We start from the raw sequence: 17948 nt of genomic DNA, 5'->3' as shown, positions 1-17948 counted from the left end.
ATTCTCAGAAGAGGATACTTGTTCCTTATAGTAACCTTATTCAGTTGTCGATAATCAACGCACAATCTCATACTACCGTCTTTCTTCTTAACCAGCAACATCAACGTTCCCAACTGCGAAACACTTGGTCGAACAAACTTTTTTTCAAGTAAATCTTCTAATTGTTTTTTTAGTTCACTCAGCTCCGAAGCAACATTATATACGGTGCCATCGACACATGACTAGTACCAGGTACTAAGTCTATGGTGAACTCAATTTCACGCTCTAGATGCAAGTCACAAATATCATATAGAAATACTTCAGGAAATTCACACACCACTGGTAGTTCACCGATCACAACTTTGCTAGTCTGTCTACCAAAGAGCATAAGAGAACAAAGAAAGTCAAATAGAAGCTGAAAGTGCTTTTGACTGGTGCATCTTGTAAAGAAAAACTTGAATCATATATATAGCCTTGGATTCCCTCTTCCTTCACAAAACTAAGCGATGTGGGATTTCTTCAACATATATATTTTCAACCAAACCAAACAATCTCCACCTTGATTAAAAATAATACATCAACTTTCATTGTCTTCACTGACAATCATACTCCATCATAAAGAGTATAGTCACTTGAAGTTACACCACTCCAAGAATTGTTTTAACCGGCAATCATAGTTTTAAAATCTATCATAATTTCTCATGAAAAATATATTTCACTTGAAGATAAACCACTTCAAGAATTTCACATTTTCATCATCGACAATAATATACTTTATCATGAAGATTAAATTTCACTTGAAGTTAAAACACTCCAAGAATTTTCACATGTGGAAAATCAGGTTGAAACTTTATGGTGCAACTTCACACATCTTTGACTTGAACTTTCCACAAGTTAAAAACAATTCTTCCATCAATTTTCTCTAATCCAAACTGCACAACGGAACCTATGACTGCAGCTCAACAACTCTTTCACAAAGCTACCATTTTTTTCTGATGTGGAAGATCAGACAAAGCTACAACCACAGAGCATACTAAGAACTCCTATCTTCATATCGAATCAAAAGCTCTTATACCAGTTGTTGGGAAAAAACAAACATAGAGAAAAAGAAGAACAAAATAACAACACAAGAGATTAACGTGAAAACTTCAAAATCGGAGAAAAAATTACGACCGAAAAAACCACGACCGAAGTCAATAGACAACTAGAGAATAACACTACGTGAAAATTGTTACAACACATAATATACCCTCAAATACCCCAGTACATCCACACCCTCCAAAACAAATATTTAACTACATCTCACAACACTCTAACACAAGAGCATAAGAGAATAAAGAAAGTCAAATAGAAGCTTAAAGTGCTTTTGACGGGTGCATCTTGTAAAAAAAACTTGAATCAAATGTATAGCATTGGATCTCATCTTCCTTCACAAAACTAAGCGATGTGGGACTTCTTCGACATATATATTTTCAACCAAATCCAACAGCTTTAACCAAGGGCCAAAAAATTTGAAGTAATTCTTTTGAAACCATAGTAGGATCGAGACAAATAAAGATACCAAAATGATCGGAAGAAGGTGTGGTGGATGATTGACATAACAAGATTAGAATCTTTCTTGCCATTTCACATTGCATAAAATTTTATCCAAAGATTTTTGTAAAGTGCCCCACATCGAAGTGAAAAGATGATGAGAAAAACTAAAATCCATAAGGCATTACATTGATTTTGATTAACAAGTGCATCTCCGCATTTCTCATAAGACCCCATCACTGAAATAAAATCATCGGAAAGGAACCTAGGTCCATCAGTATCATGGCGCTTTCTAAGTTCCTGGAAAATGTCCATACGAAGAGTTCAGTTGGGACTTTCATACACAATAGATATGAACCAGCAGGAAGGTGTGTTGTGATTTATCTGAAAATGGATGCAATATTTATCATATGATATAACTTGAATAGGAGGACAAAAAGTACCCCAAAGAAACCAAATACCCCCCCCCCCCCCCTCTAAAGCCAAATGTGTCAACATTGACATTGTCATGGAAACCCATCTTATTAATCACCTAATTAACTTGGATCCCACTAGTGTGAAGTTCAAGATAAAAATATATTGAATATTATTCATACACACGTAATCTTTGATGAGGTTAGGGAAATCGCGACCACGAGTTTTACGACAATTTCATGTAAGAATATTCAAGTAAAACTAGTAGAGGTGTTGGTCTATATACACCCTACTTGTTCTTTTGGTGATGACGAAGTTGTTCATATTAGGGTGTTCGTGGTTTATGAACTACACTGAACCAAACTACATTTCATTTATAATTCTCAGTTAACAATAATCACTTCAATAAAAATATCGTTAAATGTTAAAATGGGTGCAATACTATTTAAAACTAGTTTAGAACCGGTTGGTAATTATAAACTCCTTTAGAATCAATATTTTTTTGTAATTTATTGATTAAAAAAATAAAACTAACATTTTTTAATTAAAAAAATCCTTTTTTTTTTATTTTTCAGAATAAAATTTTTTTTGGAACATTTTTTTTCAGAATGACAAATGCAATGAGTATGTGATCCAATTAATCATATTTTTTGATTTAGTGCAATGAGTATATGATCTAATTAACCATATTTTTGCACACCCTTAGTTCACATTCATCTCCATATTGTAAGGAATATTTATCTTTGATTTAAGTTCCTCTCTCTTGCTTCATAAGTTGCAGCTAAAGTAATCACATGTTTGTGAAGTTGAATAGTTTTGAAGCGAATTTCCCAAAACCTGCTATACCATGATAGTTCTGGATAGATTTGAAGGCAAGTATCATTTTCTAAGGTGGTTTTGATCCTATCTCATTCTTCATCCACTAGTCTAATATAAATATAGAATAGTCCTATGTTGGGTGAAGACGATACTCATGTGTTTGTTGTTACTATCATCAATTTCTTGCATGGATTGAATTAACCATCATATTCTAAGGTCTTTTTGACCATGTGTCTCATTCTTCATCCACTATTCTAATAGCTAGAACAATCTCACGTTGCGTGAACTGAATTAAGTCTCGAAGATGTACAATAATTTATAGTAGTAGCTAGACTTCTTTTTTATTTTTCTTATGAATTTTTGTATCCTCAGTAGACTTTGAAGAGGTTGAAGGAATAATTTATATTTGTAGCTAGACACTCCTTTATATTTTCTTTTATGAATTTTTGTATCCTTAGAAAATGTGAATTGAAGTAAAAACTCAAATTTGACAACATTTGTACAAATTAGGTTCACTCTAGTTTGGACAAAAATAAAGTTAGAATTCACCAAACAAAAAAATTATTAACTTTGCATTCAAAAACAGAAACATAAAATGATTTGTTAGAAGATATCAATCATCAATGCAGTTCCAGTTCCATCAGGAAAAAAAGAACAAATGAAACTCCTAAATTTCCCATCCTCTTCCGTTCTCGGGAGCACATAGAGAAGAGTCTTTTTCCACCTTGATTGATAAACTCCAAGGATGTTTAAGCGGTAGCACTCGGAGAATTGTATAACTTGAGAACCATCTTTCTGTAATCTGTTCAACACATTCCAAAAAACCATTATAGCTTATTTCAGATCCACAAATTATATTCATCACAAGACTCATAATGATTGTAAGACTATGAAATATGTTTATTACCTTCTTGATTGCTCCATAGCTGTGCAGCTTGTGGATTTAGAGGTGAACTAATGTTTGGCTCTACATTATTATAAATTAAGAAATGATTAAGAAAACAATACAAAGAAAACAAGAATATGCATCCAATAAGATCAAACTATTTACCTCCAAGAAGACTTTGAATGGATAGTAGAATTGTTCTGACATCATAGGCAGAGGACCATTTGTCCTATAAACACATAACAAACCAATAAGAACAATATGCAATACAAATACAGTGACAACAACAATTGCTCATGAAAATTTTCATGATCATGAGATATTTTCACATTACCTGAAGAATGTCCAAACATATATTGCCATGAAGATCAACATTGGGATGGAAACAGGTTGTTTCAAACTTAACTTTAGGAGGCTTAAATGGATAATCATTTGGAAAAGAAAGTGATAGCTTGTAATCTGTGTTTTCAAACACTGTATCTTTGCTTCCTTTAATTGTTCCTTTCCACAAGAATATGTTGTCCTCCTCAGGAAAAGCAGATATACTAGTTTCACCACTCATCTGACAGTCAAAACACAAAAACAAGTAAACAATTAATATACTTTCAAGTGATCCATACCATGTTTTTAAATTGCGTTCCGCAATCACACTATTGTGGATGCGGTAGCATTCACAAACAGACCAGGCCGCAATTGCGTGTGATTTGAAATCTTAATATTAGAACCCAAAACTCAGTTTTTAAGTGAATATTTCAAGCTCGTCTCAATCAAAATTCACGCTGCAAGGGCATTAATACGGACATCGCAGAAACCACAATAGCAGCAATCACAACGCGTGCAACCGCATCACTAATCGCAATTTAAAACCATGATCCATACTATTAGTTAAGTACATTTTTAGCACAAACTACTGTGATCTCCAAGCAGTACCATCAAAGAGACAATAATGACTGTGGATTTAAGGTTCTTACCATCAAAGACATCAATTCAGATTGCAACCTGTTCAACACAAAACAAACAAAGTGTTAGAAACAAATTCCTTAACAAAGGACAACAACAACAATAAGGGTCTGTCTGCTAACAATTGTTTAGGGTTCTGATCAAGATTAAAAATCATAATAGATAACTAATTAACTTCTAAAACGCTAAGCTACATCACATAACAAAATTTACCTACAAACCCACATACAGTATCAAACAAGTTTTAATTTTTTTTCTTGGTTATAGTATTTGATAATATTTACAGAAAAACAAGAAAATGAAATAATTAAGAGATAAGTGTGAAACCTTTTGAGAACAGATTTAGAATCGACGGTTTTAGGAGGAGGAAGAGAGTGTTTTGTAGGAGCAACAATGGGTTGAGTAGCATCAGTGTTCCCATTAATGGTAGCCATAGTAATCAATAAGAGTAGAATCGGTTACAGAGAGAAATTGAAGAGAGTATAGATTGGAGAGGTTAATGTTGCGAAGAAGAAATGAGAATTAGGGTTTAAGAATGAAGACGTTGGTAGTAGCCGTTGAGGAATTCACCAACTTATAACATGTTAATGGAATGTAACGTTACAAGGTTACAACGAAGACACAAAAGGTAAAAACACAACGGCTACTTGTATGCTTTGTTTGGATGAGAAAAAAGTGAGAAGGAAAGAAAATAAGAGGAAAAAATGATGAAAAAATGAAAGTATGGAGAAAGTTAGAAGAATGTGGAATAATTTTTTTTAGTTGTTTGTTTGTTAAGAGAAATGTTTTAAAAATCGGATAGGTTGAGAGTATTAGATTATTGGTTCATTGATTCAACCACTTGGTTATTGTCAAACCGCATAATTAAACTAGATAAATCGGTTGAATAAACAAGTCTTTATAACAAAACTATATATTTATTAGATTGGTCGAACCATATTGAAGTCTAATTGTACATTCAGTATCATTGGATCTTGTGTGTTTGGGTTTTAGTTAGTTGGTTTAATATGAGTTTAGTATAGATTGCAGTTTTGCTTTATAATTGGTAGAATAGTGTAAAATCATTCTTGTAACCGTTTTCAAACGAGTAAAAGTTAGTTACAATTTTTCTCTTTCTTCTTCTATCTTCATCTTGTTCCGCTGTGCTCCAGCAAACCTGATGACTCGGTCTCTAAAAAATATCATGACATGTACAAAATTTCAAAATGTCAAAATACCATAATTTCACATTTTCATATTTTAAATTCAAATTTTAAGTATAATCATCACCCATAACAAATAACACAAAATACAAATCTAAATAAATCTCGAATCAGGTCTAATTGCAAACAATGGAAAATTGTTCCAAATAAGTTTTAAATAAAATTTAACTATATATATTTAATTTTATATACATATATATATATATATATATATATATTTTAAAATATCTAAACGATGTCGTTTAGTCAAAGAAAAAAAGCATGCATTTGACCTGCCAGATTTTTAAAACCGCCGGTTCACCGATTTTTACAGGTTATGACCGCTTTTAGCAAATTTCATTATTTCCTATGGCATAAAATCTGACAATGTGTTCTTTTCATAGATATGTTCTATAACACAATTAAAGAAGGAAGGCTGGAATTTGGTGATAAGCAAAAGCCTCAAGAAGAAGGTAGTTCATACTCGAAGGTTGATGAGGCTCTCTATGTCGAAACTGTCGATGTAATGATGGTCGACATCGTGGATAATAATAAAATTATGGGGGTTGATGCCAGACCGCTCGACTACACAAAGCGAGTGAAAATGGTGTAAAGAAAAGGAAGAGTTGATTGATTTCCTCAATAGGTACAATCTGTAATATTCTGAATTAATGTTGTGCTCGTGTTGTAGCACAGTCTTCGACAAGGAGGCTTCTAAAGATTTGGAGAAAATTAGGCCACAAAAGTTTGAAAGGACTGACAAAAAAGACAACTTCACCTTCGACAAAATATTTATTCCTCGTAGAACACCTCAGAGCAAAACTTACGTATCATTTACAAATGTCCCCGTCTGAGAATGGGTGACACTTATATGGAAACTCAACGTTGATCGATGCAAATGGAAAACGATCGACATTGATGTAGGATCTTTGTACCATGACAACTCTCAGACATATAATAAGTATTCATATACTTCAAAGAACTACCTAGGCAAGAATTTAATGAGCATGACACAATGGAGGGGGCACCAAAGAAAGAAAAGGTTGCTTTAGAAGCATAAAGTTCAAACAAATCTCATAGCATCTAGGCTATAATTAAAGGCCAGTCGACCAGAAGGTCTATCAAACAAATATTATTCCCTCCATTGTCACCGATGGTGACGCCTAAAGAAAAGAATGACACTTTTTGAATTGAGCTTGTATATTTAGAGAGGAAGAGGATCCCACTTTTATCCTCATTATTGTAAGAATAAGATTGGTCCTGCATATGGCCTTGAGTTTTGATGATAACCTTACATGGTATCTTAGAGAATAATTGTGTACTCTAATGGTCTTTGTCTAATGTATAGCTTTTACTAAACAGGTTCTGACTCTGGTAAGAATGTGTGTGACATCATTAGGTTTTGAACTCAAAACTCTGGAAGAATACTTTTGGTGGGTTACAAAGTTAAGTCAAGATTATGGAATGCTTCTCATGCAACGGTTCTAAGGAACATTAGTACAAGAGCTTCTGATCGTGACTTTACAAGGAAGCTTTGGAGGCCTTCGAAAGCTTTGCTTCTGTTATCCTAAGTTCTGAAGATGCTGAAGACAAGGTTCTGCTGAACGAGTTATGAAGATCTAAAGACATTATTTATGAAGACCAAGTGTTGAAGACTCTGAAGACTAGGTTAAGCTGAACAAATTCTGAAGACACCAAAGACTTAGGCTAAGAAGACTCAAGTTATGACCCTCCTACAACATGCTTCATCAACATACATCAGAAGCCTCTGAAGAAATATAAGATAAAGATCAAGATTACCTTTCGTGAGATGGTGAATATAAAAGTACAAAGTACACTGTGATCACTACTCTAATAGGGTGGCGTAAGGACAAACCTTTTGTACTTGTTGTGTACCATTTCCACCATGACCATTGGGGACAAAACAATTGGTTTTATACTTCCTATTCTACCCTCCAACAGATCTCTTTTTCATCTATAAAAGGAGGACTTGGAAGAATTTGAACTTAACACTTACGGTTCGACAAAACTATGCTAAAGCGTTGCAGATCTTTTCAGACATTCTTTGTATAATTTTGTATTCTTAGCAAGGAGTTTTGTTCATATCTTGCTATCAACACTTTTGTGTTGCTGTACTTAAACATTGTGTGATCAGCTTTTTATAAGCATCTCTGAATACACATCTTTGTAATTAACGGTTGTTAATAGATTCCTTGAGACTAGGTGCAGTCAAGATTCTCAAGAAGACTTTGGCCACGGTCATCGTGGATTGACAATAAGGATCGACGAACTAGTTGGAACCGTCAACAAGGTTGATCAGACTTATTGTGGTTGTCTGTAATATGTTGATTATAGTGGATTCAATCCTTAGGGATAAGGCAAATCACCTTGCGGGGTGGACTGAAGTAACTTAGTTAACAGTGAACCAGGATAAAAATAATTGTGTTCATTTATTTTATTTACTTTTGAGTTGCAAAAACCAAAAAGATTATATTTAGTGCATCCAATTCAAACCCCCTTTCTTGTGTTTCTCACACCTTAAATAATGGCCTTAGTGCACATTGAATAATTGTCATATCATTTTTTTATTTACAATTGTGCTTTAGTGTTGTTTGACTAAGTAAAACACATCTCCCATCCATACTCGATTATTGCACCAGAGAAACTGGTGGCCTTGGGTGTTAAGGTTCTAATAGAGGTTGAAAGCTATTACGATCCACAATCTCCAAAAACATAAAATTTATAGAATTTAATTGAAATACACTGACTGTGTAAAGATTTTTTACACTATCAGTTAATCACAATCGTTGATAAGTATAAAAGATTTGACTTCTAGTAAAAAGAAAGATTTGACTCTTATTTTAACTTATTTTAAAGTAATATTTTTACACTGTTAGTTAATCACAATCATTGATAAGAATAAAAGATTTGACTTCTAATAAAAAGAAAGATTTGACTCTTATTTTAACTTATTTTAAAGTAATACAATTAGATGCTCATGATGTAATAATGATGTAAATTTTCTTACACAGTATATATCAATTAAACTCAAATTTATAAGTAAGAACTTCTTAAAGAAATATATATATATATATATATATATATATATATATATATATATATATATATATATATATATATATATATATATATATATATATATATATATGAGGGATCAAATTACACCCGAAGAGTTACACCACGAGTTACACTCATTCAATAACTACATTTTGAATTAATATTTTTTAAATTCAACCGTTGGATTGCAACATAATATCATATAGATCATACCTATAAAGTTTGAGCTTAATCTATAATGATTTACTATGTCATTGAATTACATCAAAATTAACATTATATGAAAGCTCATTGTGACGTTAATCTTTGGATATCTTGATCGTATAGTAAATCATTATAGATTAAGCTCAAACTTTATAGGTATGATCTATATGATATTATGTTTCAATCCAATGGTTGAATTTAAAAAATATTAATTCGAAATGTAGTTATTGAACGAGTGTAACTTGTGGTGTAACTCTTCGGGTGTAATTTGATCCCTCCTCATATATATATATATATATATATATATATATATATATATATATATATATATATATATATATATATATATATATATATATATATATATATAAACCTCAATAACATATGGTGTATAATGTGCGGTAAGAATCGAATAGATGATTGAAGTTAGCACTGTTTAGAAATGATTAATTTAAAATAGTGAAATAGATAACAAAATTTTATAAAAATGATTTAGAAATGATTAATTTAAAATAGTGAAATAAATAATAAAATTTTATAAAAACGAATTAATATGAGTGATAATCATAACTTTAATAACATAAGAGGAAAAAAAGTGAAAATACAAATTCTTTAGATTGATAATAAATTAATTTGATAAGTGAAAATCAAATTTGTAAAATTAATAATAAATAATAATTGTGTCTTTCTCTTTAATCTTTTTGAGCATGATGAAGAACTTAAAGGTCAATTCATACTTAATCTCCACTTCATACTTATTTTTGTCTTCTTCATAATCTCCACTTCCTACTTATTTTTGTCTTTTTCATTTTTATCGTTCTAATATAATAAAATTGATATTTATAAGATTAAGTTATATTCAACTCAAATACTAAAATGGTATAAAAGCTTATCTAAAAATTTATTGGATACATATAATTTTTTTTAATCATACACTATTTGATCCTAAGAAAATAACAAAACCCTATAAGTTAACACCACCTCTCAATTAGGGGTACAAAATTCATGCCCGCCTTAAGTCTATCAAAAGAGATGAAATGAAAAAGCCCACTAAATAAAATTAGGCTTAAAAATCTAATCAGTCCTGCCAAGAAGATAGATTAGCGGATTTATCCTCCTATTTTTTGTCTTTTCATTTTTTAAATAAATTAATAGTCATTTTTTTTAATTTCAATTAGACTTTTATTTATATTTTAGAACAATTTTTTTATAAAACTTGTCAAATAACAAATAACAAATGTAACAAATGTAAGAACAAATGTAAGCCATGATGTCACTCACAACATCTCCTTTTGGTAAGCTTCCACAAAACAAAAGCACCACTCAATTAGACAAAGATGTTGCCTTACAAAGAAAAACTGAGTTGAATTTTATCTTCTCACTAAAAACTAACTGGAATTTTAGTTTCCCCGAACATTAATTGAGTTCTAGCTAAATAATTAATTAAAAAGAAAAGCAAAGATAAATTAAAAGACAACATGATTATATTATGCTGCAAATCAAATTACATGTTACCCATCTCAGTCCCAAAACATAAAAAATATGTAAATTATACTTAATGTAACAAATAAACACATTGCACTGTTCCAAACAGTAAAACATTTTATGTAAATTTTGGAAAAGAAATTACCAACAGCTTCATTTTCTTAGTCGCAAATAAACTTGATAAATTCAGGAATGACTTCTATATCAATTTTGGTTTTAAAGCTGAAGTCATGTCTAATGAATGCTACCTTTAAAACTTGAACAAATAACAAAAAAAAAAAAAGTCTAAAATCCATAAGCACGGCCCACGGGCCAGCTCGACAGTTGTGCAGGCTGGTGCAGGACGCGTGCTGCTGGCGGATATACAGATCCAAAGTTTAAATTCAATCTAGAATTTTTTTTTTGAATAACAAGTTTTTTAAAAAAAATTTCAGAAATAACCAACTTTTCAAAATAATTCCCCAAATGTCACTTTTTTGCTATCTGCAACACGTTGTCGCCAGGGGGGTGACGACAACACTTGGCCCATAACGTCGTCGCCAGGCCCATTGGCGCCTACATGCAATATTTAGGTGTTGTCGCCACCCCCCCTGGCGACAACACCCCCCCTTATTTTTTTTTCTTTTTTTTTTTGTTATTTTTTTTCTTTAACATAATTTCTCTTAAAATATTTTCAGTATTTTTTTTTAATAACTACATTTTTTTAATATTATTTTTTCGTATTTTTTTTAGTATTTTTTTTTTAACAATAATTTCTCTTATATTGTTTTTTTAATAACTACAATTTTTAACAACAATTTTTTTAATAGCTACAATTTTTTTAATAACTACAATTTTTAACAATAATTTCTCTTATATTGTTTTATTTTATCTATCTTGTTAAAATTATTTTTGGAAGTTGGTGGTGGATTCATTATTTTGAAAGTTGAGCATTCTTTAAAATATTTATATATTAAAATACAAATACATTAAAATTAAAGACATTAAAATACATTAACGATACAAATACATTATAATTAAAAACATTACAAAATACATTCACGATACAAATAAAAATCTTATTGCGCGCCACGTGGACCATGGTACGATCCACATTGAGGTTGCCGAATGGGTCGTGTAGACGGGTCACGAGTTGGTAATGCCCCCTATTTCCGCGACGACGCCCCCCTCTATTTGGTTCGTCTTGTGCCATAGTCGACGGTCCCTGAATGAAACCTGGGTCTTCAACATCTTGACCTATAGAATTCCCTCCATAGGATAGGCGGGTGCCCGCGGCGCTGTCGAAGCTGTGTCTAGGCGGGTTAAAATTTCTCCTAGTGGGTGCAGCCTGGAAGTTTTGGAAGTTGGTGGTGGATCCGGTTTGGTTAAAATACAATGGTTGTGGCGGTGTGTTGAAGTCAAATTGTTGGCTGGGGTACTGTGATGTGTGTTGGTCGAATGTGGTGTATTGCGGGTATTCTTCTTCTATGCCCATGTCGGGGGTCATTGGTGGTGATCTTGAAGAGCCCCCCGCATGGAATTCCTGGAAATATGATCTAGAAGAGCTCCCTGCATGGAATTCTTGATTTTGTGGTTGAGTTTGGGATGGAAAAAACTGGTGGAGTTGTTGGGAATGTTGTTGGTAAAAAGGTGTTTGTGGTTGCATTGGTTGTTGGTGGTAACTTTGTTGTTGTTGTTGTTGGTGTTGTTGTGGGTAATGTTGTTGTTGGTAATTTGGTGGTGGTTGTTGTTGTTGTTGGTAATTTGGTGGCGGTGGTTGTTGTTGTTGGTGGTGGTAATTTGGTGGTGGTTGTTGTTGTCCTCCAAAATATGGAGGTTGTGCTCGCGGGTCAGCTAAATAGAAAGGGGCAGACACAATCATTTCAGGATTTGTGACGGATCTGTACCAGTTTACATAGTCAACAGTTGGCTTCATTTATCCCGGCGCCACAGGAAATTCTAGAACCGTTTTTGATCGACGAGCCCATATTTTACGCTGATCTATGGCAAAGGACTTGTAATTTTTTACGTACCACTGTTCGCTAACCTTCGCAAGATGCCAACGTCCCAAACAGTCAGGCTCAGGTGGGTCAGGGATACCTTGATGCATGCCGAATTGGAGCTTCACACGGTCACTCGGGTGCATCTCCACAGTGGTGAACCGTATGATGGGTGATTTTGCTGTCCAAATAGCCGCCTCGTCAAGGTCGGGTACGTGGTCCAATTCCAAGTAAGGACGCCAAATAAACTGCAAAGCAAATAATATTAATTTCAGAATATAGAAGATAGTTATTTTTAAAAATATATTTAGAAAATGGACATTTTTAGAGGTATTACTTCTTGGGGTCCTAGTCGATCTAATAGCTGGCGGTAGAAAATGATTTTGGAATCAGGCGTTTTGGACCAATCCATTTCGAGTGCATTGAACCTAAACACATTAAAAGATATAAATCAATATAGTTACAAATAATAATAGAATAAAAAGCAATAATTAAAATAAGATCCAAAAGTTACCTTGAAGCGTAAGGGAAGGCGTAACTGTTTGGATTTGCAGGGGCCAATACCGGCATCCTCCACCATGCCCATGCTTGTAGCAAGAATGCACATCCACTAAATGTACAACTATCCTTTTTTGCACATTTGCACAAGGAACTATATAGGTATGCCAACACAGCCGAACCCCAACTATATGTCTTTATTGCATCAATGTCCCCAAGTAAACACAAGTACATAAAATTAACACTATTTCCCGTGCCTTCGGGAAATAGAAACCTACCAAACAACAACATAATATACATCCTAGTTTTCTGCAGTATAGTTTCTTCGTCAGAAAACTGATCCAATTGAAGCCCAGCATAAGCTTCCTGAAGGCCAGCAAGCTTTATACCTTGGCCCCTACCCCTTTGTTGCCCCTCACCCTCTATTAAATCCACACCCAACAATTCGACGCATAGGGCGTTTGGTTGTTGGACATTTCCATACACTGCCTTTCCATTTGTTTTGAGACCCAACAACATGTACACGTCCTCTAGAGTGACGGTACATTCACCCATTGGAAGGTGAAAAGTATGAGTCTCAGGCCTCCAACGCTCACACAATGCTAATATAAACTTCATATCAACTGAGGTATGTGTTAAGTTCATTACCTCACCAAATCCCGCACGTTTAACGTAGTCCACAATCAAAGGGTCAGGAGCATTCATCTTACCAGCACGGGTCCTAAATCTCGTGACATCCTATAAAAAAAACACCTCCCATAAGTATTTGAAATTAGTAAATTTAAGTAAAAAAAATTAAGTGTTTACTCAAACTTACATAAGTGGCAATGTTTGCAATGGTGCCTCGATGCTCTTGACCCATAGTTAGGAGAGACATGTTTGTTGATGATGAAACACAAAGTTGCTCTGATGATAAGTTGCTCTGATGAAAGTATAAGAGGTGATGAAGAAAATGAACAAGTTTGGGAACATATTTATAGCCAAAATGCATAGGTTATTACGAGATTCCCTGCAGTGTCTTGTCCCGTCAAGTCTGTGGTGGGGACGAGATTCCCTGCAGTGTCTTGTCCCGTCATGTCTGTGGTGGGGACGAGATTCCCTGCAGTGTCTTGTCCCGTCAAGTCTGTGGTGGGGACGAGATTCCCTGCAGTGTCTTGTCCCGTCATGTCTGTGGTGGGGACGAGATTCCCTGCATTGTCTTGTCTTGTCATGTCTGTGGTGGGGGGACTAGATTGCTATAGAGGCATGCATTCTTGTCATGCTAAATTATGTTAAACCATTGCATGCACCGATTTATCATATACTTTTATTTTTTATTTAGATGTTGAGAATTTTATATTATAATAGATTTTAATTCATTATCATAATTTGTGACATGCATTATCATAATTTTTAATTCATTTAAAACATACAATTATAATAGATTTTGAGACTTTTATATTAAACTAGCGCAGATATATATATTATGGAAAACATTAATTCATTCATTAATTAAAAAGGTACATTGACAATAACCAACACAGAAACCAAAACATCTAAGAAAATAACACATAACAACTTGTAGTACACGCTCGATCATTGCAACAAACACAACAACACTTAATCTAAACTACTCGAGTATCACTGCAAGAACAAGTGGATTTTCAACGCCTCGGTTAACCTCTCCACTGTGTGTCCAAAACATTAGATCCACGTCCATATCGTCTTTCACACGGTCCCAGTAATACATGTAGGTGCCTTCTGGATTATTATCCGTCAACGTAATGTATGGACAACGGTAATCTATCTGTTTAACTTTTCTGGTCGGACCATCTAGTTGACGAAACCCAGTGTTGATGGCTCTAACAATTCTCTGGAAATTCCAATGGGGGTTAAGGCAGACACGCATGTGACTACCTTCCTCAAAAAAAACGACAGCCCAAACTGAGTTCATTTTTTGTGTTTGCAGTAAGAATGAAGAAAGAGTTGGTACTTCAACTCCACACACACACACCTTTATTTATAGTGGGTGAAATACCGCGGAAAATAATTTTGCTAATTATTAATAACTTAAATACTAATTGGAAACTTTATAATGTTAAAAAAACATTTCATTAATATATGCTCAGAGCATTTAATTGGACGGTACAGAAGTAGCTGAAATGATAAAGAAACTGCAACATCTAGGATATTACAACGGTTAGGACAATGTCTTCTCTGTCCTCCATCATTCGAGTGCATTGAATGTCGTCCTCCATTGTCTCCCACCAACGTTGTCTTTCAAGAAAAGCACCTCCCCTTGTTCTAAGTCTCTTGATAGATCTGATTTGTTCGCCTTGAGTCCACTCTCCCTCCAAAAACCTGAGAAGGGTTCTCTTAAGCTGGTCCATGGATTGAATGTTCCAAAACATTACCTGCATGGGAGGTTTGACGGCAGAGAAAATAACGTATCCGTTCCTTCGAACAATGGGAGGTTCATAGTCCAAACGCCTTACAGGTGGTGGAGGCTCAGTAGTCCGGTGCGTGCTATCTGGCCTTATTCGAGATCTCATTTTTTCGTGTGTGTACTGATGCACACAAGAAACCCTAATTTATAGAGGGACAATTAGGGTTTCATTTACAAGGGAAAAACATAAACAATAATTTTGAAGAATAAAAATTAGGGCCCCACATGGTCCCCATCTGTTTTCTGTCCCTAGCATGCGTCCGAAACGAGTTCCTGTACCCTAGCATGCGCCTGTAATGATTCCTGAAGCGATTCCTGATAGATTCCTGCAACGATTCCCCCTATCTTCATGCATGCAGCCCTATCTTTTGTGGCATGCATTAGTCATGTCAAAGTTACTATCTTGTGCAGAATTATTGCTTCATTTCTTGCATGCATTACCCTTGTGTAAGAGGTGGGGACGAGATTCTCTTGTGGCATGCATTAGTCATGTCAAAGTTACTATCTTGTGCAGAATTATTGCTTCATTTCTTGCATGCATTACCCTTGTGTAAGATTTCTTGCATGATATATAGGAACTACTTCACATACTATTTTTTACAACCATCACAACTTTCCCAAACATTTCTTCCTTTTACAACACAACACAATTCTCACATTTCTTCTTTCACAAACACATATCAAAATTATGGCATCCACCTCGCAGTTCAAAGTTCGTGTTCATATGAATGGTGAGACATACCACTGCGACACAAACAGTTTTCTATTTAGAAACACAAACTCAACACGTTTTGCTCTAAATAGACAATCAGATTTCTCTTATCTAAAAAGGAAAATCGAATCCAAAATAAGAGAACAAGTGTCTCAGATATTTTACCGACAACCCCTTCTTCAACCTAACAACTCAGTCATATTTTGTCAATCACAGATAACAACTGACTTAGAGGTTCAAAACATGTTCCTCACCCATGAGCATTTTGGTTATGATTATCTGGAACTGTACATAGTGGTTGAACAAAATGCTCCTTCGCAAAATATTCAGTCACAAGTTATTGATCCTGTTGTTGATGACGAACAACAACCCGAGCATGTCATTGACGAAGAAACTGATATAGAAGATGTTGTTGATGAGTTGGTGAATCGTGAATCCGAAGATGAAGGTGACGAAGAAGTTCCAGTACCGGATCGAGTACCGGATACACATGCATATTCACCTCCGGCACATTTCACAACGCTTAATTTAGGAGAGGACGAGCCATCGTCCGATATGTTCTACAATCCATATATGAGGTCAAGCGAGGAGTTAAAAGAGGGTGACACGTTTCGTTCGAAGGATGATTGTCTGTTGGCTATAAAAAATTGGCACTTAGCAAATTGTGTTGATTTTAAAGCCGATCGATCAAATCCAGAGAGAGTCACTATTGCATGCAAAAACCCGGAATGTGGATACATGCTGAAGGCATCGTTCAGAAAGAAGTTTAACGTGTGGGTGATACGTTCGATATCTCAAGCCCACACCTGCGTCACCACTAACATGGCGCAAGATCATCGAAAACTCAGTCATGACATGATATGTCATACCATCATTCCTCTGGTCGAAACTGACCCATCCCTGAAGGTGAAGACAATTATTTCTCATTGCGTTTCTGTGTTCAAATACAAACCTTCGTACAGAAAGGCTTGGTTGGCGAAACAGAAAGCAATTGAAAGAGTCTACGGCAACTGGGAGGAATCGTACCAACAACTTCCTCGCTACCTGGCTGCACTGCAATTGTATTCACCTGGGACTGTTAGTATATTGGAGACACTGCCGGCACAGTCCCAGGACGGAACCCCTCTCGAAGGTAATGGAATCTTCCATAGACTATTCTGGGCGTTTCGACCATGCATCGTCGGTTTTGGTTTTTGCAAGCCGATTATTCAAATTGATGGAACGTGGCTGTATGGGAAATACAAGGGAACTTTGTTGATGGCGGTCGCGCAGGATGGAAATAGCAACATTTTTCCAATAGCCTTTGCTTTGGTAGAAGGGGAAACAGTTGCTGCTTGGGGTTTCTTTCTGAAGAATCTCCGAGCTAGAGTCGCTCCACAACCTAATCTTTGTTTGATTTCTGACAGGCACGCTTCTATTGACAGCGCATACAACAATCCGGCAAATGGTTGGCACAACCCTCCCTCTAAGCATGTCTACTGTATTAGGCATATAGCACAGAATTTTATGAGAGAGATCAAGGATAAATTTTTGAAGAACCACTTGGTGAACGCGGGGTATGCCTTAAACCAACCTGGATTTCAATACTACCGCCGAGAAATAGCGTTGACAAATCCAGATGCAGGGAGGTGGATTGACAGCATTGACAGAGCGAGATGGACTAGGTCATACGACGATGGGGCTAGGTGGGGTCACATGACTACAAATCTTGTGGAATCAATGAACGGAGTTTTCAAAGGCATTCGAAACCTACCTGTAACTGCCTTGGTTAGTGCTACGTATTTTCGGATGGCAA

General features: G+C 34.9%; 1 protein-coding gene across 1 annotated transcript; it reads right to left on the bottom strand.

Annotated features, from left to right (window-relative positions):
- Window positions 1-3283: 3283 nt before the first annotated feature.
- Window positions 3284-5193, bottom strand: LOC131607158 (ubiquitin-conjugating enzyme E2 20-like). Its single transcript, XM_058879183.1, has 6 exons — window positions 4919-5193; window positions 4603-4630; window positions 3966-4193; window positions 3797-3860; window positions 3653-3712; window positions 3284-3547 (listed from the first exon to the last, which is right to left on the bottom strand). The coding sequence occupies exons 1-6, from the start codon at window positions 5023-5025 to the stop codon at window positions 3495-3497; spliced, it is 540 nt and encodes a 179-aa protein (XP_058735166.1). The 5' UTR covers window positions 5026-5193; the 3' UTR covers window positions 3284-3494.
- Between the last annotated feature and the right edge of the window lie 12755 nt (window positions 5194-17948).

The sequence above is a fragment of the Vicia villosa genome, linkage group LG5 (assembly GCF_029867415.1).
Source record: "Vicia villosa cultivar HV-30 ecotype Madison, WI linkage group LG5, Vvil1.0, whole genome shotgun sequence".
NCBI classification, from domain to species: domain Eukaryota; kingdom Viridiplantae; phylum Streptophyta; class Magnoliopsida; order Fabales; family Fabaceae; genus Vicia; species Vicia villosa.
Note: the sequence above shows the minus strand (reverse complement) of the source record. Positions and strands in the feature narration are given on the sequence as shown.

Bases quoted from the DNA above. Each gene is read 5' to 3' on its own strand.
- LOC131607158 (XM_058879183.1), bottom strand. From the start codon at position 5,025: ATGGCTACCATTAATGGGAACACTGATGCTACTCAACCCATTGTTGCT. The intron at 4,194-4,602 runs GTAAGAACCTTA...TTTGACTGTCAG, and splicing joins CTGAATTGATGTCTTTGATG to ATGAGTGGTGAAACTAGTAT. The intron at 3,548-3,652 runs GTAATAAACATA...TGTGTTGAACAG, and splicing joins GCTATGGAGCAATCAAGAAG to ATTACAGAAAGATGGTTCTC.